General features: G+C 40.9%; 1 protein-coding gene across 1 annotated transcript; it reads right to left on the bottom strand.

Moving 5' to 3' along the window:
• Positions 1 to 624: 624 nt before the first annotated feature.
• Positions 625 to 13,653, bottom strand: nudt3b (nudix (nucleoside diphosphate linked moiety X)-type motif 3b). Its single transcript, XM_033626827.2, has 5 exons — positions 13,352 to 13,653; positions 10,543 to 10,653; positions 6,143 to 6,187; positions 5,937 to 6,021; positions 625 to 5,619 (listed from the first exon to the last, which is right to left on the bottom strand). Exons 1-5 carry the CDS (start codon positions 13,448 to 13,450, stop codon positions 5,423 to 5,425), a joined length of 537 nt encoding a protein of 178 aa, XP_033482718.1. The 5' UTR covers positions 13,451 to 13,653; the 3' UTR covers positions 625 to 5,422.
• Between the last annotated feature and the right edge of the window lie 12,145 nt (positions 13,654 to 25,798).

Raw genomic sequence — 25,798 nt, 5'->3', positions numbered from 1 at the left:
GCAAAGCAACAGAATGAATGTTTTAGTCTACATTTTTTATTTTAGGCAGTGGTTAGCATTGTCACCTCACAGCAACATTCCCAGTCCGAACTCCGAGTAGGGGGAGCCCTTCTGTATGGAGTTTGCAGGTTCTCCACGTGTCAGCGTGGGTTTCCTCCAGGTACTCCAGCTTCCTCCCACAGTCCAAAGACATGCAGGTTAACTGGTGACTCTAAATTGCCTGTAGGTGTGAATGTGAGTGCGAATGGTTGTCTGTCTCTGTGTCAGCCCTGTGATAGTCTGGTGGTCCAGGGTGAACCCTGCCTCTCACCCAATGTCAGCTGGGATAGGCTCCAGCCCCACCAAGACACCCAACCGGGTAAGCCATTACGTAAAATGAATGTTTTACAAAATGATTACAAAGGGGGTTCTTCTGAATATATTGTTTTAGTAAAAAGCATATATGTAGAATATAACATTCTATATTCTTCATTATATTTAATGACTTTAAGTGAAAGTTTGACTGTAATCAGTATGTATTCTTAAAATCAGTCCTCTTATCTAACGTGTAGTGTTACTGTACGAAAAGAGTCCTGCAGGCACTAACACCACACTGACACACACACACAATCAGCGACACTGGCCTGAATGTGAAATACTGGTGTTTATTTGTTGGCACATTTATATTACAATCTTCAGTCTTCTCGCACTGGTTTTATTCCACAGTCCCAAATGACAAAAGAGAGGAAAAGAAAAATTCCAGTGACACGTATACCTTGGAGAATGTCACTTCAAGGCTGAGGTCAGGTGCATGTGTGTTTAGTTTGTTAGTCAATTACTAGTATTTGGGGTCGATCTTTTTTAAGAGCTTTTTCAGTTAATGTCTAATTACTAAATTCATTAAGTTATGAAAATGACCATTTGGCTCTCGCGCTAAAGGATACTGTTACAATCCTCAGCTGCAAAGTGATGTGCTTTTAATATATTTTTTTGCTTTGGCCACAAGATGGGGCAATACATGTTCAAACCATCACCTTTGGTTAGGAAAGGAAGTGGCTGTTTTGAAGGTCTCTTTTTAATTGTCTTCCCCAAAGTTCAGAAGCTTTAATGTCATACAAAAGAGCCAATTGAGATAGGGTAGATGCTCCATCTCAACTCCACATTAACTCTGGCATGCTCATATGGAGACATGTACTTCATAAATTCCCTCCTGAACTCCGGCCCTGATCCCTTTACAACTGACAGGAAGTGCCTAAATTTCGAGTTAGAAGGGAATTGTTTAAAAAAAAAAAAAAAAAAGGACTCTAATCCTTATTAACCGTTGCCAAAGTGCGTCCTCTGGCTGTAAGGGTGCTGTGTTAGCTATTTACAAGACATTAGCTTGTCAACAACACAACAGATTAAAGAACAAACTAAAAAAAAAGTATGGATCAAAAACAAGTGGTCATTAATAATTAAGTCACTGGCTGTTACATGTGGAAATCCTCCTCACATTCATTTTGACAGTACCTGTCACCCGCAACCAACCACCAAGAGCTAATTAAATCACCAATTACTTTAAGAGAATTTGAAATTTTTTAACCGTATATCATCCCCTTAACATCCGATTGCACATTTCAATAAAGACTTAAAGGTCTAATCAACACGAACTCTCATGAAGTGCCAAATAGGGCATCGTAAAGTAAGACTTTGGCCACCGCACCTTTCTGATTCGCAGCAATAAAATGAGGTCAAAGTCTCAAACCGTTGTGAAGGAGACTCCACACTCCTTCCATGTTCACTACATGTTTTTCTCTTTATTCAGGGAGTATAAAGGACTCCGTCTTAAGTTAAATTTGCTGGCTGGATTGTGCCCCTTCAAACAACTGGGAGAAAACACCATGAGTAAAGACGACCACCACCACTGCTGCTGTCACTGTAGAGATCCTTCCTGCCTCTTTTCTAGGTTAGCTCTTGATCCCCCAGCTCTCAGTTCTCAGTCTAATTTCCCATGAAGGCTTTTTTTGAAGGACTGAGTCATGATACTGGAGTCTTCTGTTCATAATCAAAGTTAAATGAGTGTCTGCTACAGTACTGGTCGGTCACATTTGAGCACCACATCATTATAACCAAGATTAAACAATTAAACTTTGTCTGCATCCAAAAACTACAGCCCCCATGAGCCTTAGCAATAGGTGCACGATCAAAACTGCTGCTACAATCAATGTCTCTATAATAACCGTGGCTGACATGATAACTCGTATGAAAGCTAACACATCTTGAGATCCAATCACCCAGACCACATTTGGAGGTGGTCTGAAGCTGCATATGGTCGCATTCTTTGAACAGTGTGTATGCTTATTTGTCCATGGCCACATTTTTTACTTCACGGCCCACGACTTCGATGTTTAAGTTCACTCTTACAGCATATAAAAAGCTATGAAAACCAACATGCGCTACCTGCTTACATGAGGCAAATTTGGTGTCTCACAGGTGATGATAGTGGAGCGTTTACAATCTAAGAGCCTGATATTAACCTCAGGAACTGGAGGAGACCAAAACAAAGCAAAAAGAGGGGCGGTAATTAGCCTAATCCTGTGTTCACACTATGAAAAACAGAGCAACAGGCTGTAAGTCATTTTCAAAGGAAGGCGGTGACATGAAGCTACAAACTGATGCCCGACACTTAAAGTTGAGCTGGCCTCAATTTTTTCAGCGCTCCAGTGAGGCCTCAACCAATCATGTTTTTGTTTTGTGTTGATTTTGCCGCTACCAAATACAAATTTTAGATGCTGTTAAGTCGCGGTGCTTTTCCTGCAATCTACTGGAACAAAGTCGATAATTTCCGAGTAGATGCTCCCAACTTCCGATCCATTAGCGACAAGTCAACTGTCTTGCTTGTCTTTGCTCATTTAGATAACGTACAGCAATTCAAAATGGTTTTAATATGTGCCGAGCCTAATAGTGTGAACCACAGTCAATAGTGTTACGTTGTAGAACACACACAAACACTACAAAAAGTGAAACTGATGAAAAGGTAATTCTGCTAGGTTAACTTTGTTTGCTGCCATGTTGCTGTGACTTCAGATGTGTTTATGTTGGCGAACTCGACAGATCTCGCCTTAGTGTCCAACTCTAAGTTCCGACCTAGAGGACTGTTCCATCACACTTTTCCATGTCAGACGTTGCCTTTTTTTTTCAAAGTTTCAAGTACACTGGATTACAGCATTTGTCGCCAACAGCAGACACGCAGAGGCCCGTGATGATGCAACTACGTCAACGACCACTTGAGCAACACTTCAACGGCAACTCAGCTGGCCACACTGTTGCTGTGTCGCTCAAAGTGTGAACACAGCATTACTTTTATCAAGCGGACACAAACAAGAGTCAACAGGCAACTGTTTGCCAACAAGTTTTCCATATAAACCTAAAAAACTGATTTCAGAGTAACGTTTACAGCTTGTTTCCACTGCACGCAAGTGGCCAAGAAAAAATCTTACAGATCTGAGTATGGACAGAAAACCACAGTATCATGTTTGAAGTTTTTGAGAAAGACCAACAAAAGAAACCCTCAGTGGGAAAACTGGGGAAAGTGGAACAGCTGCTGGCCAGAAAAGAAGCTTCAGGTTGGCTTTACTTTTAAACTAAGTAGTGGTTTTGGAAACTCAGACTATAACGTAGCCAAAGAACAGTAATTTCTCACTGTCACAAATCTGTTTTGCCATAAAAAAGGAAAAGGATTTCCAGAATATTTGCTTATAAATAGGCTCTTAACTCTCACCAACAGCCTCAGTCCTTGTTCTTTAGCCTCTGATGTGCTGTAAGCTCTCTCTCTCTCTCTAGAGAAAATTCCCCAACAGCTCCAAAGCCAACGGCACGAGATCAATGTCCCTCCAGCCTCAGTTGAAATGACACGTCGGACTCACAGATGTGTAAGAGGTGTTTTGTCATTTGTACTCTCACCTTTGATCTATACAGAAATAAACAATTTACAATAAAAACCTCTAACATGCTATCTACAGCGCCTCCAGTTTCACAGTATTGAGCCAGCTGCCTCATGCCACATCGAGGCCAAAGTGACGCAGCTCGGCTAAAGAGACTTTTGCCAGACGTTAGAGAGAAAAAACATAAAAACAAAGAAACAAAAAAAAAGAACTAGTATCCAAAAGCATTTTACATGTTAAAAACGAGGTCTCAAACTGTACAAGGCTTGTTTGTTCTGCATCAGCATTATAGATTCCATTACGTTCGATGTCAAGCAGGTGTTTTGAGTGTTTTTGGGGATGCAGATTAAATACTAACAGGAAGGGTAAATAAAAAAAAAAAATGACCATAATGAGTGCCCACTAAAGTCACCTGTGCCGTTACCAACACAGTGTAAACAATTGCTTTTAACCAAACTGAATGTGAGGAGTAAAATATGGAAATGGTTTTTAATAACTTAAGTGATATGTGCTGCATTTTGAAATTACAAGTCCATGATTTTTTTTTTTTTTTTTAAATCTACTACTTCTACCCTCTCAGTGTGTGGAGGAAGACTTTGTAGTCAGTCACAAGAAAGCAGGTTTTAAAAAAAGAAAACAAAAAAAGGATTAAAAGGAGGTAAAGACACTGAGGAGAAAGGTGGTTCATTTGACATTGTATGTTGACATTCTTTCTCTCTCGTTACAGTATATAGATGTCTGTCTGAGAGTGAAACCTGTAGTGCTTGGCTAGCTTCCCAAATAAGAGAGAAACACAGTTGACACTTGAGATTGGAAAAACTAGCGAGGAGCCGTATCCTTCTGATTAGAGAGACATCGATAACCACGATAAGGAGCAAAATGAAGAGAATCCAAAAGACCTTACCACGAGTCTGTTGCACAGTCAGCATCAGGTCACTCGAGCGAGTGAGACACAACATAACAGTGCTCATGCAAGACAAGTCACTTCCCACAATTCTGTTCATCCAGATACAGACGACATATCCTATCCTTATTAACAGGGGGGAGGGAATACACTAATGGGCACATTCATTCACAGAAAAAATAACCGAAAAAAAACAAATGGAGGAGACTTTAAAAAGACCACCAAAAGCCTTCAGCTTAAGCACTAAGTATACACTTTTACATTACAACAGTAAAAAGTAGTTCTTGCATTCAATAAACACCACGCTAAGGGCGCGTTAAGGAAAGAGGATGAGGGGAACGAGGGGACATTTCATGCAGTTGTCAGTAAAAAGAAAAAAAAAATAGGGGTCAAAAATTACATTTACATTTACAAAGTGTTTCAGACTATTCAACCGACACTTGTCATCAAGTCTGTGCCACAGTTCTGGCACAAAGGAGTTGGCAAGGCAAACCATGTTATTGAGACAGAAAGAGAAAAGAGAAGAACAGAGAAGAGAAAGAGAAAGAGAAATGACACAAGTAAGAGCGCAAGTGGTGGTGAAAGCTCCCAAAAGGTGTCAGAGTTATGGTTTTAGTTATCTGATACCCGAGACGGAGCTCTGATTGATGCTGTAGGTAGGGGAGAGGTCCCCGCCTATCGTGGCCACCAAAGGTGTTCCGTTACTGGTCAGGCAACTCTCCTGGAGAGCCTCGAAGTAGGTGGCCTGCACAGGCTTGTGACACTGCAACACTTGTATGGCATCGTCTATTTTAAACCATTCCCTTTTTCTCCCTGTCGACAGAACAAGACACCATTGTGGAACAAGTTAAGACATGTGAGAGATGACACAGGGAAAAAAATAATCAACACATTATGAAAAAATAGCATTGACTAATTATCAGTGCTGTGCATGGCGCTGAAGTGAAAATCACAAGGGCAGGAACAAAGCTGGTGTTTTAATCCCACCCTCCAACACACATACAATAAAATCCCTGGACTGTAATATCACCAAGGCCTGGGAAAAACAAAGCTACAGACAGCATGTGACTGCCTGAGAACTTTGTCCGTATGATCCCCATTCTGACTAGTAAACAAATGCGGTGCTTTACCAATGTTGACCGAGTCCTCCCAGTCCTCCAGCAACTCTGTTACAATAAGAACGTAGACGTAGGTTCTGTGTTTCCTCTCCTGGTTCTGTAAGAGGGGGAAAACACTGTCATGTTTTCACTTCTCATTCGCAAACATGCTGCACAGTGTGTTGACATTTGTAGACCAAAGAGAGAAAAAAAAAAAGTCGACAGCAAACAAGCCTCACCTCAAATACTCCGACTAAGCGACCTAAAGTCCCCTTCACACCGGCCTGTAAAACAAAGGAGAACGATTAAAACGGTGTGCAAATACATACCGCAGCACGCAGTTACACCTCAGGGCTGTTCTTAAATATGTGGAGGCAGAGGCGCCTGACAGTAAACACTGCATTTCTGAACCCCGTAGTGTTTTGTTGAGACTTTAATTTTGAAATTGTTTGTGTTGCAGTGGATTACATTACATCATGAGACTGTTTTTATCCCCTGCAAATTCACTCCGTGTAATTCCAGGGTTGCTGCTGAATCCTCAGAGTAACACACGACTTTAAATACACAAAAACACTCACTTAAATTTGACCCAAAGCTGAAGACGTGTTCTGCATGTTCTGATTCCTTCTTCATTAATTTCACACATCAGTGCAATGAGGACTAATTTAGGCAACGGTAAGTAAAGTAAGTAATAAAATTAGTCTGACAGTCTACGCTCTGAAAACAGAGTCACCAACAGACCCCCTTTACCCCTGGCAGTAAAATCATTTTGGGTGATAAGACTGCAGTCAGATAGTGTTAGACCACTTGACAGTACAGGTGTAAATGCACTCAAAACACACTGAGGACAGACTGTGATCCCATCAGCCAGACCACCTCTGGATACGGTCAGGGATGTTGTTCCTAAACCATCTCTCTCATCGGATGCTAACTCTACAGGGATGTCTCCCTTATCTGTAATGTATGTTGTTTCCTGTCTTTACAATCAGGTAGGCCTGTTTCATCCTCGTCAAGCCCACTGCTGCTGTACAAATCTTTCTGACTGGCTCTGACACACAACACTCTACCAAAGAAACCCCTGACATGTGACGTGAATAACAGTGATAATCTCCTTGATGCAATGTTCGGCTGGGAAACCTTGGGTCCTGGCATTCATGTTGATGCCACTTGACGTGTCCACCCACCGAGACACCATTACAGACCGAGTAAACCCTCATGGCAACGGCAAAACTGCTCAGGCATGGCCCCAGGAATGTGCCAAAGAACTCAAGACGTCTACCTAGCCTCAAAAGTCCCTAGATCCCAATCTGATCAAGCATTTGTGGGACGTGCTGGTACCCCACCTCACGGCCCACAGGACTCAAAGGATCTGCTGCCAATATTGCAGTGCCAGACACCACGGGGCACCTCCAGAGGTCCTCTGTTCATGCTACAGCATGTGAGAAGGAGGCCCCACTGTGGATTGGGGGTACCTCTGGGGTACCAGCATGTCCCACAAATGTTCGTCCAGATTGGGATCTTGGGATTTTTGAGGCCGGGCCAATGCTTTGAGCTTGGGGGCCACAGCCATCTAGGAATGGTGTTGCCATGGGAGGGGATACTTGGTCTGTAATGGTGATTGAGTGAGTGGAGCATTTTAAGTGGCATCCAAAGAACACAAGGACTCAAAGATTTCAAGCCGCACATTGCATCGTAACAAGATGAACAATGTTAATCACTTTACCCGCCTGTGGTTTTAATGTTTTGGCCGATCGGTTCCCAAGCCTCATGTCTTGTTTGGTCCAACCAACAGTCAAAACCCAAATATTTTATTCACAATTATACAAAACAGAGAAAACTAGCTAACTGACACACCTGTGAAGCTGAAACTAGCAAAAGTTTGGTGTTTTTACTTAAAGGGGCCCTATTATGCTCATTGTCAGGGTTATACTTGTAATTGAGGTTTCTACTAGAACATGTTCACATGCTTTATCGGCCTAAAAACACTATTTTCCTCATAGAGTGTGTGCGAGAACACCTGTTTTCATAGTCTGTCTGAGACGCTTTGTTAACCACCTGTCTCTTTATACCCCCTCCCGAAAAAGTCCAGTCTGATCTAACTGGTCAACGTTATGTGGTCTTCCATATCTTGGCGTCTCAAAACCATTATTGCAGCCGCAGAGTGACTGTAACTGAGAATAGCAGCACTTTCTACCTTGTAAAATCACCAATAAAAGCCTCTAAACACAACCAGACATGTTCCAGCAGGAATATGATCTGAAATTGGGGAGAAATGTACAACATCAGCAAAAAAGTTTACATGTTTCCCTGACGTTAGCATTTAGCTTCATTTACCAGTGTAGGGTATGTAATGTAAGCACTTGCAGTAGCGTGCCTGGAGCAGATGACCATATAAAGAAATCCAGTACACTATGATGTCATACTGTAACACAGTAGGAAAACATTTGCAAACAGAGTATTCAAAACAGTAGGAAGCCTGCGGTTTTTGCTCACAGGGATTACTTCTACATACGTTTACATCTTTATATGAAACTTTGGCCACATTTAATACGAACATCCATCATTGTAACACTGGATATAAGACACAAAATATAGAAAAGCACAACAGGTTCCCTTTAAGAAATGACTTCAAGAAAAACTTTCCGTCATCCAAAAATTGTTGCAGTTCTAAATTCTGCAGCTGCAAAATACATGTAGACACCTCCGCTCCGCTATCGCTTACTGTCACATACTGACAGCTTCACTACAAGATGTTTTGAGTACCATAAAAGATCACGTAGGTCACAAACAAACAACACAACATCTGTTTTGCTGTCACTTGCCTAACTCTTCCCGTGGCCTCAACACCCAAACCATGCAAATATGTCACAGCCTTTCCTAAAGACAGAGGACAGCTTGCTTGTTACCTTTAACATATTCTTATAACAAAAATAATCCCCACAGTAGATCTGATCTCCCAGAGGTGGATAGTAGGTCAGGTTTAGATACAGAGCCAGACCACTTGCTGACATCTTTGCAGCTTCTTCTTCAGGTTCCAGTTTCAGTCTATAAATAAATGTTGACTGCACCCTCTGTACCAAGGACTCAGAGTTGGACTCTTCAGGCCTTCAGCAAGATCATATGCAAAAGAACAGGCCCACCACCATTAGAAACCACAAAGATGTGCCAGGGATTAAGTAATAGGCCAAAAGTCAACCTGTATGTTTTGAGATGGAAACTGTCTCCCAAGTCAAACATTCGTGTAACTGAACACTACTAGGCATCGTCTTGGGAGAGGATGCACGACATTGAAGCAGCATTACAAGTTATGCAATACTGTCCTTTGTCTTCTTGATGCAGTGCGTACGACTACCGGGCATGAGCTGAGGTTGTGAACAGTCAGATAGAAAAAGAAACCGTCTGTAACCTTTAGCCTGCTCCTGACTGCTGCGTCTCCACTATTGTCTCTGGCAAGGCTCCAACCCAATAAGCATAAGCGATCACTCACCGCTCATATGGTCATCAGAATAAGCTTGTCAGGATTAGGATATGTCCTGTTACACCACCGTCCAATAAGAAGCTTAGGAAGCCACAGAACATGGTGATGCATTGAGTACCACTCAAAGTCACCATAAAGTTTCTGAATGCGGCCTTTTTAGCACTTTTAAACCTCAGTGGTGATGTGACATTGCATTTGACCCTGTGGAAATGTGTTGGCAAGCCGCTGCGTCCTGCAACCGCCAGAGCTACCAAACAGCGTGAGCCAGGATAAGGGATGATATCAGCATCCCTCAGTGTGATGGATCACACACAAAGAATAGGCTTTATACGGTCAGTGACCCGCCAGGAGCTGACAGCCGGGTGAGATTCAGTGTCTTAGGTGCCCTGTTGCCATTCAGATCAAAATGCCCGAGCGATGAACAGCTTGTACAGAGGGAGGGTACCTGATCTAAAGGACATACGTAGGCGGTATAAGCAGTGTTATTGATTTCCAATGAGTTGTGGGACTGTTTACCAATTGCTATATCCTCCCAAAACACACTTGCAAACAAAAATAGACACATTTTGCCCTTCAAACTGCCTCCATAGCCAGGCTGCTGCTGCAAAAATAGAACTGTCTAAAACATACACAGAATGAAAGCTGATCGTTTCCCTTCATTTGCCGTATTTGTGGGATCGGATAGTGCCGCAGTGCAACCGCTGGGCAGCCAGTGTTCAATCTCAGCGTGACCTCCTCTGACACCTAAACACTGCTTTGTAACATGATGCTATGATACAGCTTACATGTTGCTAGGTTCTCTCGCTCTCATGGCCATGCAAACAGGATGACTGCACTGACGAAATGGGTCCTGAGTGCAAGGTATTAGGCCCAGTGTTAAATACAGACATGATTTCATAGAAATGAAACACAATACATCTTATAAGCTTATACTCAATGTAATTTGCCACGCTGCAGATGTAAATCCATTCTCAGAACAATATTCCTGGCTATGTGCTAAGTCTAGAAAGGCATGTTTCACACCCACGTTTTAGACACAAGGGTCAAGTTAAGTTTGCTGGCGCACAGTCTACACAAGGTCAACATCAGGGAAAGTAAAGGGGTCCACATTAAAAGATTACATTAGATATAATAACTATGAAAAACAGTTACAGAACTAACCTCTTCACACACTTCTCGAGCTGCAGCAACATTGGGCTCCTCCTCTGGCTCCATGCCCCCTCCAGGAACTATCCACTTGTCAGGATGTCGACTACTGCTCACCAGCAGCACCTGTAAAGCATCCCATACAAGACCGGTTAGTCATTACAGTCTAACTCGACGTTGTTTGTTAAATCGTGTATTCATTGGTGTGTGTCCCCATTACACAAGTGATGCTGCTTGAGCAAGATTATTCAGTGATCTGTGTTGGTAATAAACGGAAGAAGAGCCAAACCCCAATGTGTGACACAATAGCCACTGAAAGCTACCAAGCTTGTGTCACTTTGTTTGCTTTTTTTCCACACCAGCAGGGTGACTTCATGGTGTCAACAGTCTGTTGGGAGACAAGCTGAGGCTTGGCTGACAGCCGATCTGGTAAACTGTACTCTCCTGTAATAGTTTCTAGCTACGTGCGGGTCAGACTGATGTGTTTCAGTTATCAACAGCCCAAGTTATTCACAAACTGGCCTCTTCTTTCACCAAAATGAGGAAAGAGTTAAGTCTCGATTAGTCACCCCCCCAGTAATAATGTTTCCATTACAAAGACATCTTTGTGCGTGTTGTTAGCTGGACATCAGCTTCCCAAAATCACCTCTGATCTCATATAACCCTTTGAAGGCTACTTTGAGTGGTTTTAGTGGAAGAGTGGAAGGTAGCGAGTGGCACATTGACACAGTTACACTGACTACGTGGTGATTTTCTTTAACAAAGAGGTTTGTCATTAAAGAGAGTACATGATACAAATCTTAGTATACTGAATGTTAACAACTGAAAATACATAGCAGTGTAGATAACTGGGTGTTGCTACCAGTGTTGTCTTTTGGCTAAAGGTAGCACAGCTAATAGTTACATATCAGTCCAATGTTTGGCTATAAATACCAGTTGTATTTAACGGGTCATTCCTGTCATGCAGCAACATTTTGGCCTCTTAACTTTTGAAAAATAGGAAAAGCTGGATTTTTCATGTTTTCTTCATTATAAAAAGTGACACATTTAAACAGTCAGGAATACATATTGGTAAATCTCAGAAACTCAAATAATAATCCTTATGGGTACACTGGTTTAGTCTATTGACCTAAGAGGGTGGGAAATTTTTAGCTCTGTGAGTGATCCAGATTTAACTTGCTAACATTTTACACATGATGTCTTATTTCTTTACATTTTTTTGACTGGATTAACTTTCAAAATTTTGTGGTGTAACTTTTAACAGTGTGACAAACAGATTAATATCATAAAACATGGAAAAACAGACATGAGTTAAAGTTTAAGCTCACCCCACTTAACTCCTTTAAGTTCCCTCCAAAAATAATTACATCACTTCCTGAATGAAAAAGGTCTCAATGGAATTGTAGTCTTTTAGTCTTCTTTGTCATCTTCTGTTTTTTTATTCTTTTGGAAAAGGCAAGAAACAACAAACTGACAGGGTGAGAAATTACTTCAGGGACACAATAAATTATGAAGATACTAAAAAAACAAAATAAAAAACTAAAGTTCTTAGGAGTGGGGAAAACCAACAATGTTTGTGTGACAATATTGTATCATCACAAAGAGCCAAGTATTAGCCTAATTTTTTTTATCATATTAATTATTAATATTACAAATACAAATTAAACATTATGTATCCTACTAGAATAATATATTCAATTATTTTTACAGTCCACTAGATATATTTTGCTGCTGCACAAAAAAATGGCTGAACTGAGATGAACAGATTGAAAACTTCATCCTATCAGACAAAACAGATGTTGACAAAGTTTCCTTTAGAGGCACAATTTAGTGTTAAAAAAGGTAATACATTGCAATATATTTTATTGCAATACTCAGCATATTGCAGCATGTTTAAAAATTGCAATAATACTGTATTGTGCTTAAGTATCGTGATAGTATTGTATCATGGATACTCTAGTGATTCCTACCCCTAATTTATGTATATATAAATAAGAGAGTTTGACATTACTTATAAAAAAATAAAAGTATATATTGAGTATTTCATAATTTGATGGCGTGTGGTTCTTGTAAAAGTTCATTACTACGCAACAAAAGCTGAAAGTAAAGAGAGTATTTTTTAATGTGCATTATTTTGTGTTCATGTGATGAGGCAGACCTTAATCTATAACTTATATACATGTTTTATAGACATTATATTTACACCAATACAGCAATATACATATTTTACAGACATTATGAGGAAGTAATTCACAGGGACAGATACGCTGCTGCATAACAGGATTGACCCTCACACAGCTGACACTAACTTAACAGTTATTTTACTCGCCAAATCATCTGTGACGTGAGCCGACAAATGTTTAAACTTGTCACTTAGGAAAGCTAAACAACGCTTTCCACCCAGCCGAGCCTGATTATCACAAAGTCCCCACTCATCACGGTCTGCTGTGGGCTGTGGTCGCTGGCCGTGAGCCGGCTGCCCACAGCAGCAACACGGCTAACGTTAGTTAGCGGGCTAACGTTAGCATTAGCATGCAGCTAACAGGTTGACTCCAAGTAGAAAAAGCCGAGGTTGGTATATTATGCACAGCTAAAGAGGCTTACATAACACCTGGGTAAGTACGAGCTCGAAACTAACGTTTAATACACAACAGCAGAGGGTAATAAGAAAGGCCAAGAAACGAGTGAGCCATCGTTTCCAGCTGGCATAAAACCCCAGCTGTTGTTGATAAATACACCGATTTACAGACAGAGAAGACACAGGGAGCAGCTACGGCTGCTAACGCTAGCTTGGCCCGCCAGACAGCGACATCCCCGGACTCACCTCCTCCTCGCTCTCGCTCCTGAAGCACAGGCAGGCGGCCCGCTTCTTGTAGCCGTCCCCGTCGTACGTCCGGGTTTGGTTCGACTTGAGCTTCATCATTTCAAAAGGGCACAAAAGTTCAAAAGTACAGCTAAGTTTACCACTTATAAAGGTGATGGTTGTAGACGCAAAGTCCTCCTCCGGGGAACCTCGGCGTTTTACTTAAAAGAAATAACTTCTTCTTCGCTTCATTTTCACAAACCTAGGCACATCTACGGCACGGTCGCCATTACAAGGAGCCGCTACGCCCACGACGTAATATACCCTTTAACAGCTCTGGGGGGCGTAAGGAAACTACCTATCAGGCGTTGAAGAATCCGAGTAACGGATTGACGGGAGGGGGAAAACGCAACACCGCGCTCTGACTGGAGTGAGCCGGTGAGGGAAACTGGCACTTTTGGCTCCAACTAGCTCGTCACGGCCACTTGTTTGAGGATGATATAATTTAATATGATCGCTCCACAGTGCTTGGAGGATTAAATGTAACGTTATCCACGTAGTGTGCTGCGGAAATTACAAAATGGTTGATTAGTGCTGGTTTCATTAATCAGTTTCAGCACCGCAGGTAATGGACAGCGCCAGCATGGCCCTTAAAACTGATCCAATAATGTCAACTAGGATTGTAGGCTTTTTATATTTTAATTTACATAATATGAGTTCAGCCTTGCCACAACTGTAACAGTTAGTTGGGCAATCCAGTAGGCCATTGGGGGGAGCTTAACCAGCAACCATTTAATAATAAATTAATTGTTTTAGTCAATTTTCAAGCAAAATAAAGCAAAAAGCCAAACACTTGCTGGTTTCAGCTTCTAAAATATGAGAATTTGGAGCCTTTCTTTGTGAAATGTGATCGTAAACTGAATATCTGTGGATTTTGAATTGTTGGTTAGATAAAACAAGCAATTTGAATATAACACCTTGCATTTTTCACTGTTTTCTGACATTTTAAATTGAACAATTCATGCATTTATTGAGAAAACAACCAGCCAATTACCTGATTAGGAACATAATTGTTAGTTGCAGCTCTTGAGGAAATGACAAACAATTGACATCATAATCAATTAACTGATTTATAGTTTCAGTGCTACACCTGATACCAGGTAATACCAGAATCACCAATATAGATACTGATATTGATACTTTTTACTATTCAAAGTGGTATGTAATTGTTTTCTTTCACTATCTGATAATGATATACTCAGATGCATGTCAAAAAAACAAGGCAGTTTGATAGTAAATACATGTTTATGGTGTAAATTCTCTGGACATATTATTTCTGCAGTCATGCACACAGCTGGTCCTTCTCCTCTTAATAAGAATAATGATGAAAATGCATTTTATTTATAGGCACCTTTCAAAGCACTCAAGGACACCTTACAAGATACAGTTAAAAAAACAAGCAGCAATGTATCCATAGATCATAAAAATCAAACTGTTTCATAATATACAATAAAAGTTAATAAAATGACTAGACAAAAAACATAATTATAAATATTAGGTATAAAAACATCATCAGTACAAGTCTCAATTTGTGTGTCACAACTCAGTCTTCTTCCTTCCTGCTTTCAGAGGTCACTTCTCAATCTTTAGTTGTTGTTTTTTTCCCCCAGATATGATACAAACCTTAAATTTATGCAACAGTGGAACAGTTTTTACCCCTTTGTCCAATGTCATCTTTTCATTGAAGTTTTTATTTACATTTTAGATCAGTCCAACATCATTTAAGAAAAAAAACATATCAGTACAGATACAGATACTTATATCAAACATATATCAGCACATAAACATGTCATAACAAAGCATATCATCATTTGATAGATACCAGACACAGCGTAAGTGCCATCTTGGATTATCAGCTTTTTTTCACAGATAGCATGTGTGCATTTTGTGTCTAATAAAAATAGATCTGTAGAAGACGTCAAAATTTTAAAGCCACAGTGTGTAGGAATTTCTCCCATCTAATGTTGAAATCATATATTGTATTCAAACAGATGGCGCACTCTAGCGCCTCACTGTTTCAAACACGTATTGCAACAACTGTAGCCGCTGTGTACCAAAAAGCTATGATAACACTGATGAAACCATGTCATCCGATACTACATGGAGTATTCATTCAGGCTCCTACACAGATGCACGCGACGCGAGTTGACAAACCCCCTCCTCACCATGCTGGCTGTGTTTACAACGTAAGACTGTTGGGGCGGATGTAAATTGAAACAAACCAATCACGTCTTGTCCTTTGACAACTGACAAGTGGCTCAACCTCACACACCTCATCCCTCTCCTCGCATCACTGCGCCGCTATCAGCTGTTAGTGGCCAGCGGCACTACTGCCGCATAACAAAGTCCCACTCTTTGAGCATAATGCAGGATCGTGTATTATGCAGCATCACGGGAGACGGAATCTTGGTCGCCAAGAAAGCACAAAAGGGAATCAAAAAGGCAGCGTGACCGGCGAATTAAAAAAACAAGGGTCAGCATTGGCGTTGCCTTTCCCAGGTGGAGAGAGCTGCTGAAGGAGAAAGGTAATACAATCACAGGCCAGTGCTAACAGTGGCTAACAGCGGCTAACAGCTAACAGCAGCGCAGTGATGCGAGGAGAGGGGTGAGGCTGTTAGCGACAGCCAACAGCGGCGCTGGCCTGTGATTGTATTACTATTCTCCCTCAGCAGCTCTCTCTACCTGGGAAAGGCTACCCCGATATGGGCCTTCGTTTTTTTAATTTGCCGGTCACGCTGCCTTTTCTGTTCCCTTTTGCGCTTTCTTGGCAACAAGGATTCCGTCTCCCATGATGCTGCATATGCATGATCCTGCATTATGCTCAAAGATTGGGACTTTGTTTCAAATTTGCCAGGGTAGCAGTGAAGCGCCTCTTGCTCCTCTCCTTCGGCTCCTCAGTCACGCAGTGCTGGCCTGGCTCTCAACGAAAACGCAGAAGGCGGTGCTGTATGTCCCTTGCTGGCGGGTGTATTCTCAAGATGGCGAAACGTAATGGAACCCCACAGACGACTTACCCGCACAATGTACAAACAAATCCGAAATTCTCCTTTTACGAGAATAAGTCAGATTATTGGTGGAGGTAATAGTACACCAGTGATGACATATTTATGAATGCAGACATCAATTTTTGCCAATAAACAACTGAAAATGTTACACAATGTCCCTTTAAACAATATGTGCACATGCCCATTTTACAGATAATTCCTCCCAAAATTAGAATAAGAAACAGTATAATTGTTGCATTTCCAGTTCAGCTGGATATTTTTGGCTTTTTACACAAGAGAAATTGGTTGTTAGATTAAAGTATTAATATCAACAGCTGCCACACGCACAACTTGTTGATACTTTTATTGAATCCAAAATCACGACCTTTGCCAACGGAAACATTTGACAAAAGATACCACATTCAAAGCATATCTATGATTCAGAGTCAGATGTGGGATTGTCTGCACACAGTTTTCAACATGGGGGTGACTGAGCCGTTGGTTAGCAGCTAACGGTGCTAACTCCATAAACAACACTAACAACAACAACAGCACTGACAGAGCTAACATTGTTACCTGGGAGGAAGCTGGAGGGTTTAGCGACAACACCAACTGCTGTATGAGCGCAGTGCAAAGCACCGATGCTTACTAACCGACAAGATACACAAACAGGGACTCATATGCACGTGCAGCCAGACCATCTATCACAACAACCAACAGAGAAGCTCAGATTACAACACACACACACACACACACACAGGGAGCGTGACTTCACTCTGCTCAGGACGCCATCACTCCACTATTTCCTTACATAGCACACAGTGGTCTGCTGCTACATTACTGCTGTTGCACACAGAACCTTTAAAGTAAAGCTTCAGAAATTAATGTTTTTGGGCCTCTGCACCATAAAATACATATTCATAGAGCTGCTGGGAGAGAAAACAGTATTCAATGCAATATGGAATTATAGGCATTTAGATAATGACAAAAGCACTTTACATTGTATTTGCATAATAAGCAGCCTGCACGCCTCAGTAGTGGTAGACTTTAATTGTTCAGACTCATTTTGAAGTCTACTCACTCACCGACTACAAACAATATACACTGACGAATAGCATGTAGCTTTAGTAGAGGAAACTGCGAAGAATCAGAGTCTGGAGCTGCTGCCCCCCCCCCCCCCACACACACACACACACACACACACACACAGACACACACATATTAAAATGATTATAACATCAGTAATTTGATGCTTTTGGAATCTTGGCTATCAGACAAATAACCACTGGCAAAAACATCTGACTTAGGACCAAGAACAAAAGTGAAGCTGTGCAGAGAAATTGCTCTCGAGAGCTCAGAGGACTGAAGAAAGCTCAGTCACACGTCTGTCGATGCACACTGAACCTCGTCTTGACTCGCTGCCTTCAGTAATGACAGCACATGAACAGACGTGGATCACAACTCCTCAGTGTCAATCAGAATGTTTTATGTCTGGGAGTGCGATCAGAGATTTAGGGGGTAAAAAAATGTCAACCAGCACTATTTTCTTCACATCAAAAAACTTCGGTTCAGTTAAGCTGAAATGGATAACAAGCAAAACCACAGCTGCAAACAGATAATGCATTAAAATCAAACCAGAAGTATATTTAGAAATATTAAATTCACCATCTCTCCGGTCTCGACAGTCCAATTTACATGCACTCCAAATCATCAGCACAATGATTTCTGACATGAAGCCATTATTGTTTATTCTCTTCTAACGGTCGCTTCATTACGGATATTATTTTGTGTCATTTCATTGCTTTTGCTTTTTTTTTCATACCCCTGTTTGTTTCTTTTTTTCTGTTGAAGTCCCATTGCCTTCACTGCTGCAAAAATCAAATTCCCCACCAGGGATCAGTGCAGTTTCTTCTTATCTTATTTACTCGTGTTCCCTCTGAAGTTTCTCCCCGCAGATCCTGACATTTGAAGTGGATCTCACTTTCCTCTCAGACGGCCCTTCATTAAAACAAATCCCTGCGTTTCCCATCCAAAAACAGTTTAGTGTCAAACTGAGAAGCCATCCTTTAAAATAAAAACACCTCCTATTGTTCTGTTGGACAGATTATGGTATTTTATATATTTTATTAAAGACAGATATCTTTTATTCCATTGATATATAAGCGTAGAATTTTGGCAGATACACCTTTTGCAAGCCATACAGGGGATTACACAGTCTTACAAAAGCATTGCATGTATTGTATTGGGCGGCATTACGCTCTGCAGGTGTTCATGATATTGTGTCCACCACCCCCCGTGTGCTGCTGATATATTCTACAATATTACAGCAAGAAAACATTATTAGATGCAGGAAAGCAAATTTAATTAGTTGGACGTGTTGCCCTGGGCCGGCTGTGGGCAGTAAACATGCAGCATTAACATATAAACATAATGAAACTGCAGCAACAATAAAAATATAGGCTACATATATTTTGAAGCAGAAGTCAGGAGTCAAGTCAACACATTCTCAGCTGTAGGAAGAGACGCAGCTTCACCCACTGTAATCATACACATTCAGCACTGGGAGAGGATTGTCAGAGGGCAGTGGAGATATAGTACAGTGTTTTAAGTGTAAGAATAAAAATGGTGTACAATATGTTTGGGAATAAACATGCAGCAAATATATGTGCTCACAAATTTGCTGCAAATGTAAAAACATATTCTGTGATTTTTTTTCAATGGGGGTGCATTTATACAGATTTAATCCAACCCAACTATCAACCTAATCAAAAAATAAACCTTAATATATGTATTTCTGCTTCAGCACAAAGCCACATGTTGCAAAACCCCACCGTCTGAGGGTGCTTCATCCCGTGCTCCCTTGCCTCTCTATTCTTCCGAGAGAACGAGAGCAGGCTTTACACAATTAAACATATCTGTATAGGGTCATACTCAAGAGGTTGCACTTTTACTATCTGCAGTTGCTACGGCAACCCATTCTCTTTTGCAAGTCTCTGGTGAGCCATTCACACGCAGGAGCAGAGAGACACACACACACAGTGCCGGTGGTGTCCAAAAGAGGGCGCTCACTTCTTGCAGTAGACAGCAGCAGCCAGGGTTCTGAGGAAGGTGTGCCGCTCTGTTGTTAAAATGCTTGTGAATTATTTATAAAATCATTCACAGACTAGTAACTATTTTGTGTGAAGGGACTCCCTGATTTTATTTAGTCATCCTCTGCTTCTCTCTGTAGATACAACACCTATTTTATGTCTGTCTGCTCTGGATGAGGGAGTTGTCTTTTATTGATTTTCCTAAGATTCTCCTAATTTTCCTGTTAAGCACTTGTCTTTATTAGGGAGTTTTTCCGTATTTGAATTGAGGCCTGGCTGGTGAGGAGAGGTCATTTGTTTGCACAGATACCATGTGTCTCAGACTGAGTGTTAGTATGCTTCAGGGGGCTGTGCTGGATGTGTGGGTGCAGTTAAATAGGATGGTGGTAGACGTCCCTGCACTCTTCCTCTCAACATATATAAAGGGACTTGATTCACGAGCGGTTATTTGTAAGATTAGTGGAGCTAGACAGATAAATAAAACAGTGGCTGAGCAGGCTGCGACATGGAGATGAAACTGCCCAGCAGGTCGGTGGGGGCCAGCTAATGTAGTTTAGTCTAGGCAGATACAATGTGCACATAAGGCTGGGTCAAAGCCGCAGCGTATCTGCTCTTTGATTCAAAGGCAGTTTAAGTTTAAAATAGGTCAGGGTTAGAGAAAAGTGTCAGAGGGCCCGGTAGATTTATGGCGGCACACTGTGATGCCCACAGCGGGGCCTAATGATTGGTCAAAGCACAATTTAACAGTGAGCTTCCACAGGAATCCTCACCCTACTTTTGTGTGAGCGTCTTGATACAACAAAACTGGCATGACATCACATCTAAATCACACAGGATTTTTTTTTTTTGCTATTCCTGAAACAGAAAATCTGACCTGCACAGGACACAAGAGTCTAACAAAGAGCAATGCATTGTTGTATTTTTGTTGTGTGTCTTATCCTAGTAACTCTGCCATTGTAAGCTGCATCACATGGAGAGCAGGAGCAGGTTGCATCAACTCTTCAATTATTACGTTAATATGTGTTTACTAAGTGGAGATTTGCACCCAGTAACTGCCAGGTGTAACTGCTGCATAGCTAACGGAACTAACTGACAAAGCTGATGTTAACTTGGTAACATACGACCCCTTTTAGAGCAGTGAGTACTAACTGGTCTGGCAACAGGGTCCAGATTTCTCCTTAGTCATTAGATAAAGATCTACAACACAGTTTAATATATTCAGCGTCATACTTGCATTTCGCCACATCGTCAAGCTGGTTTGCTGTCTCTGTCAAGAAGCTGTCCGGTAGTCACTGACTCTACAGAAAGAAAAGAAAAGCTCTGTGCTGAAAATTCACTATACCTCAAAATAAAGACATTTTTTACCAACTTGACACATCCAAGAGTCACTTAAGGTTCATTCAGAATGGACCTTGACCCACCAGTTTGGAACCACTGCTTTGAATGAAAGAAGTTATATAAAAATACATATTGGCACATTCTGAATTACATTTCACAAAAATAACAGGCCCCAAACAAAACATTATACCAAAAAAAAAATTACTACATGACCCTCTAATGTTAGCATAACCAGATATGCAGTCCACACTTAATCTTATGAGCATGAATCTTGCATATGCATACATAAATGTAAACAGGTCATACTTAGGCTTAGCAGTTGAGTTTAAAGGAATACTTCCCAAATGATCTAACTGTATATACATTTACTCACATATATTACTCACATTGTGTTATGTTGAATTCATGAAGAAAACTTTGTTCTTGCATCCCTCCAGTGAACACAGAATCCAAGTACAAAGAAAATTCTTGATGAATTTTAATAACGTTTAACAGCAGCAAAACTATATCAAACATCTGCTTACAAACTCTCACACGACTCGTGCAGTATAATCCAAGTCTCATATATCCAGTCGTATGCTCATTGCCTACCAAACAGACAGCCATTTCCAACAGGGAGCTAAAAGTGAAACTTCAAAGCTGGACTCCTTCAACAAAAACAGCAGTTTTACCTCACTGAACACAGGAGCTGCTGCTCTACCACTGCACCGATTAGTTTGTGTTATTGTGCGACTTTGGAGTTTTAAAGGGTTAGGGGTCTTTCCACTGAAGCTTATTTCTGTAATGCCTCGCAATGGGAATGCTGCATATTTACACCGTACTACAAACGCCGGCAGCATGACGAGGCGTTGAACATGAATTCTGCACTAAGCACTGCCTGTTGGGCATTCCGTTTTTGAGTACCGTGAGTTGTAAAATGTTCAACTTTGGGTAAAAACGCCACGCTCGTCACCATCACTTCGGCAGTTCGGTAAAAGTGGAAGAGAGACAAACTGTCTCATCTTACATGTTCAAGTGCGAGAAGGAGAAAACTGTTAATATACTGTATGTACACTATGTTTCTTCTCATGAACCCACACTGACCAGCGGGTCCGTCCTCACTCCTTGCATGCTTCGGCCTTCCCTCATCCAAATCAACCACTCTCCCTTTTGCCAACATGTTTACTAACACGGATATTCCATATTATAGCAACCAGATACAACCATCTTAGCTGGAAAAACCAGCCCGTGTTCCGCGAGGTAAAATGATTGTTTCTGTCAATGAAGTTTGACTTTTAAGAGAGCATAGATAAGTTTAACTTTAAGTTCAGTTTTCTGTTGTAAAGGGCTGCTGTTTTTTTTATTTTTTTTTATATACTTTATTAATCCCCGAGGGGAAATTAAATTTTTTTCACTCTGTTGTCAATTACACACAGGTCCGAACACACACATGCACAAACTGGACCTATACATGCACTAAGTGGAGAGATGTCAGAGTGGGCTGCCCATGACAGGCGCTCTGAGCGGTTGGGGGGTTCCTTGCTCAGGGGCACCTCGGCAGTGCCCAGGAGGTGAACTGGCACCTCTCCAGCTACCAGTCCACGCTCCATATTTTTGGTCCGGACGGGGACTTGAACAGGCGACCCTCCGGTTCCCAACCCAAGTCCCTATGGGCTGAGTTACTGCCGTCCCAAATGCGAAGTGCTGGGAAGTGCTGACCATACGACTGGATAAATGAGACTTGGATTATACTGCACAAGTTGTGTGAGAGTTTGTATTGTAAAGTATTCCTTTACTGTTCTGTTTGTGCCCTTAAAACTTTTATGGAAGTTATGTTACGGTGTCCAGACAGCAATGCAGACGTTGTCTAGCAACAGGTTTACATATAACTAAAGTCTTAACTTACTGAGACATATATTAAGTTTTAATGGTGCGACTACATTTAGTAAATCACTTGTTTGAGTCCAGCTAAAAGTCACCAGGAACTCTGAAGAGCCTTCACACACAGACTTAGTAATAGATTTGTATTTTCTTTTCAGAAGAGGACATAATACAGTTATAAAGTATGATCAACTCAGGTGTTGGTATATTCTATGATAGCAGCAGACAGACAGAGCAGTCACAAGCAGAGCCTCGCTGTGGCAAAGGTAAACAAGCTGAGAATTTCAGCTCTCTATCTCTTAATATGGCAAACCCTGTGAAGATGTATGACACACAACCAAAGGCTACACAGCAGCTGAGGTTTGTTTAATCGAAGGCTGCAAAGATATTGGCAACATTAACCTTTGGAGCACCTTTTTTTCTCCAGGTAAATATGCACGTTAATGACTAAATAAGCTGGAGCTTGTGCTGTTCTGCCCTGGGCCAGAATAGATTGTGCTTGGCTTCACACATAAGAGAAGCAATTTACCATGTTGTGATTTTCTGGGCTTAAAGTGACATTGCCTTCTCTTTGTGTGCAGTATGCTTTTCTAAAAAGTATCAGCCCGCCGACATGATTTAAAATCAATAGTTTCTTATTTTATTTGTGTTTAGATTACAGCACAAAGTCAGTTTTTATTGAATGCTGTGTAAAGAATTAAAGACTTAATGGCTGATATCCATCTTTCTAGTTAGTGGGGAAATTATTCTTTAGATGTGTAATAATTATCTCACACAAATCATTGTAATTGTACTTTAATCAGATCTATTTCATCATCAATTTATGTCTCACCGCTTTTACCTGCTTTTATGTTTATTAAAATCCTTAGAATAAAATGCATCAGCCTGATATGAAAAAACACATTTTATGTATTGCAAAATCTTATATATGGCTTATACACCTATTATATTGTGTTTAAATTCTAACATACCATCTTATTTAAGGTATTTTAGGATGTTCAGTGTCATAACCACCAGGGGCTGCTGTCATGCCAGTTACAACCGGCCCAAACTCCCATTTCTAGAGACATTCAACAATTCAGCAACAGCTTATATATTTAAATACCAAAGTGCAAAGAGATCATGTGTACATTATATTAATAGAATATGACATCAGTTAAATATAAAACAAAATTTGCCATTACCAGTGATATTGTTCTTATAACACACAGAAATACTATTTCGTGTCCCCACAATGACTGTGCCTCACGAATGACACCAGTAACTGCACTAACATGTGTCACAGTAAAGCAGGTAACTGATCTTTACATAATTAAGATCTCCTTGATTAATTTCAGGGTCATCTCAAAATATAATCCTGTCCCAACAACCAGAGACTCAAAAGGCGCACATGAGGTTTTAGTGAGACAAGAAGTGGAATGAGTACGCTTCCACGCTACTCAGCAGACACCCACAGGAAAATGATATTTTTAGATTAAATGTACGTTTAACAGCCACATACTGTACTTTATTATTCTTCTTTTGTGATTTTGGGCACCCACTAGAAGCATACTTTCCTGGCAGATCTAAATGTCCACCACAACATAATACTTTCTCCCTGTACATGGTTATTTACTTGTGGAATTGATTTCTGTCACAAATAACATAAGTTTTAGTATTTTGTGACTGGTTTTCAATATTAGCAATATCCTTTTTATTTGTATAGTGTATAAATATCAGAAAACAATGAAAGATGTCCTTAACAATATCCTACAGTGAAGTCAGATGTCTTGTTTTGTCCGCACAACAGGTCAAAACCAAAAAATATTCAGTTCATTACAATGTAAGACCAAGCAAAGCAGGAGTTTTTCACATTTGAGCACCTGCAACTGTCTCTGTTTTAAAGGTCCAGTGAGTAGGATTTAGGGGAATATATTGGCAGAAGCACAATGTAATATCATATGATAAGTATGTTTTCTGTAGTGTATAATCATCTGAAAATAAGAATCTAGCTTTCTTTCCCTTAGAATGAGCCACTTTCATCTACATAGGGAGCAGGTCCTTGTCAAAAAGTAAAGGCACTATTTAAAATTGCAACTAGCATATATTTACTAAAATCAAAAGAAGCTAAAATGCTTCAGGATCTCGGCGTCACTTCTAATACACAATCTTCTTGTTTCTTCATAAGTGTGGGAGTGGCCTATTTGAACCTCTTGTTTGAGACCATGCTGCAAGGTGAGTGTGTTTGCTGATCCTGTTAGTTTATCTGTCTCCTTTAACTTTAGCTTATACTGGAGTTATGCTATGTAGCGTGTGAAACAGAGTATGGTGAATGTGCTAGGAAAGGTAGTATCAGCACTGCTTCTACCTGGAGCTCACATGTACGGATCCTGGGTTTGTTGAAGGTGGCAGTGCTGTTTGGGCTGAGAAAGCCATGTGTAAGTAAGGTAAAGGAGGTTGTTGGGTTGGTGCGGGGAGCAGTGAGACCTGGCATTAGGGGAGTGTCTCTGGGACGCCAGAGATCACTGTCTAGCCTCCTGGAGGTGTCCTGGGACCAACTAGACGAAACACTGGTGAAAGGAGGTTCCCACCCGATGACCCCAAAGACATGTTAGTTATCACTGCTCACTGGTCTGTATAATTAAGCCTTGCCATTGAATTGAATTCCTGGGGAAACTCTGACATTGTGATTTTATGGGGCAGTTTTAGCGGGGGTTAATTGATTAATAAAGGTATAGTTATGAAAAAAAACGATCCATTAAAGGTCCCCTGAGTGAGATTTAGGGGCATTTATTGGCAGAATTGGAATATAATATAATAAGTATGTTTTCTTTGGTATATAATTATATGAAAATAAGAATCATTGTGTTTTTGTTACCTGAGAATGAGTCATTTATATCTACATTGGTAGCGGGTCCTCATCTGTGGAGATCGCCATGTTGCACCGCCATGTTTCTATAGTAGCCCAGGACAAACAAACCAAACACTGGCTCTAGACAGGGACATTTGCGTTTTCGCATCAGCCCCTTAGCAGCCCCTCCGCAACCAGCAAAATGGCATTGGAGAAACTTTGATTTTTAACGTGAAACTGCTTTATTCAGTGTTTTAACTGGTTTAATCACCTGATGTGTTTGTTTTTAAGGGGAGGAGATCTCTGT

The sequence above is a fragment of the Epinephelus lanceolatus genome, chromosome 1 (assembly GCF_041903045.1).
Source record: "Epinephelus lanceolatus isolate andai-2023 chromosome 1, ASM4190304v1, whole genome shotgun sequence".
NCBI lineage: Eukaryota > Metazoa > Chordata > Actinopteri > Perciformes > Serranidae > Epinephelus > Epinephelus lanceolatus.
The sequence above is the reverse complement of the archived record's forward strand: the minus strand, read 5'-3'. Positions and strand labels throughout refer to the sequence as shown.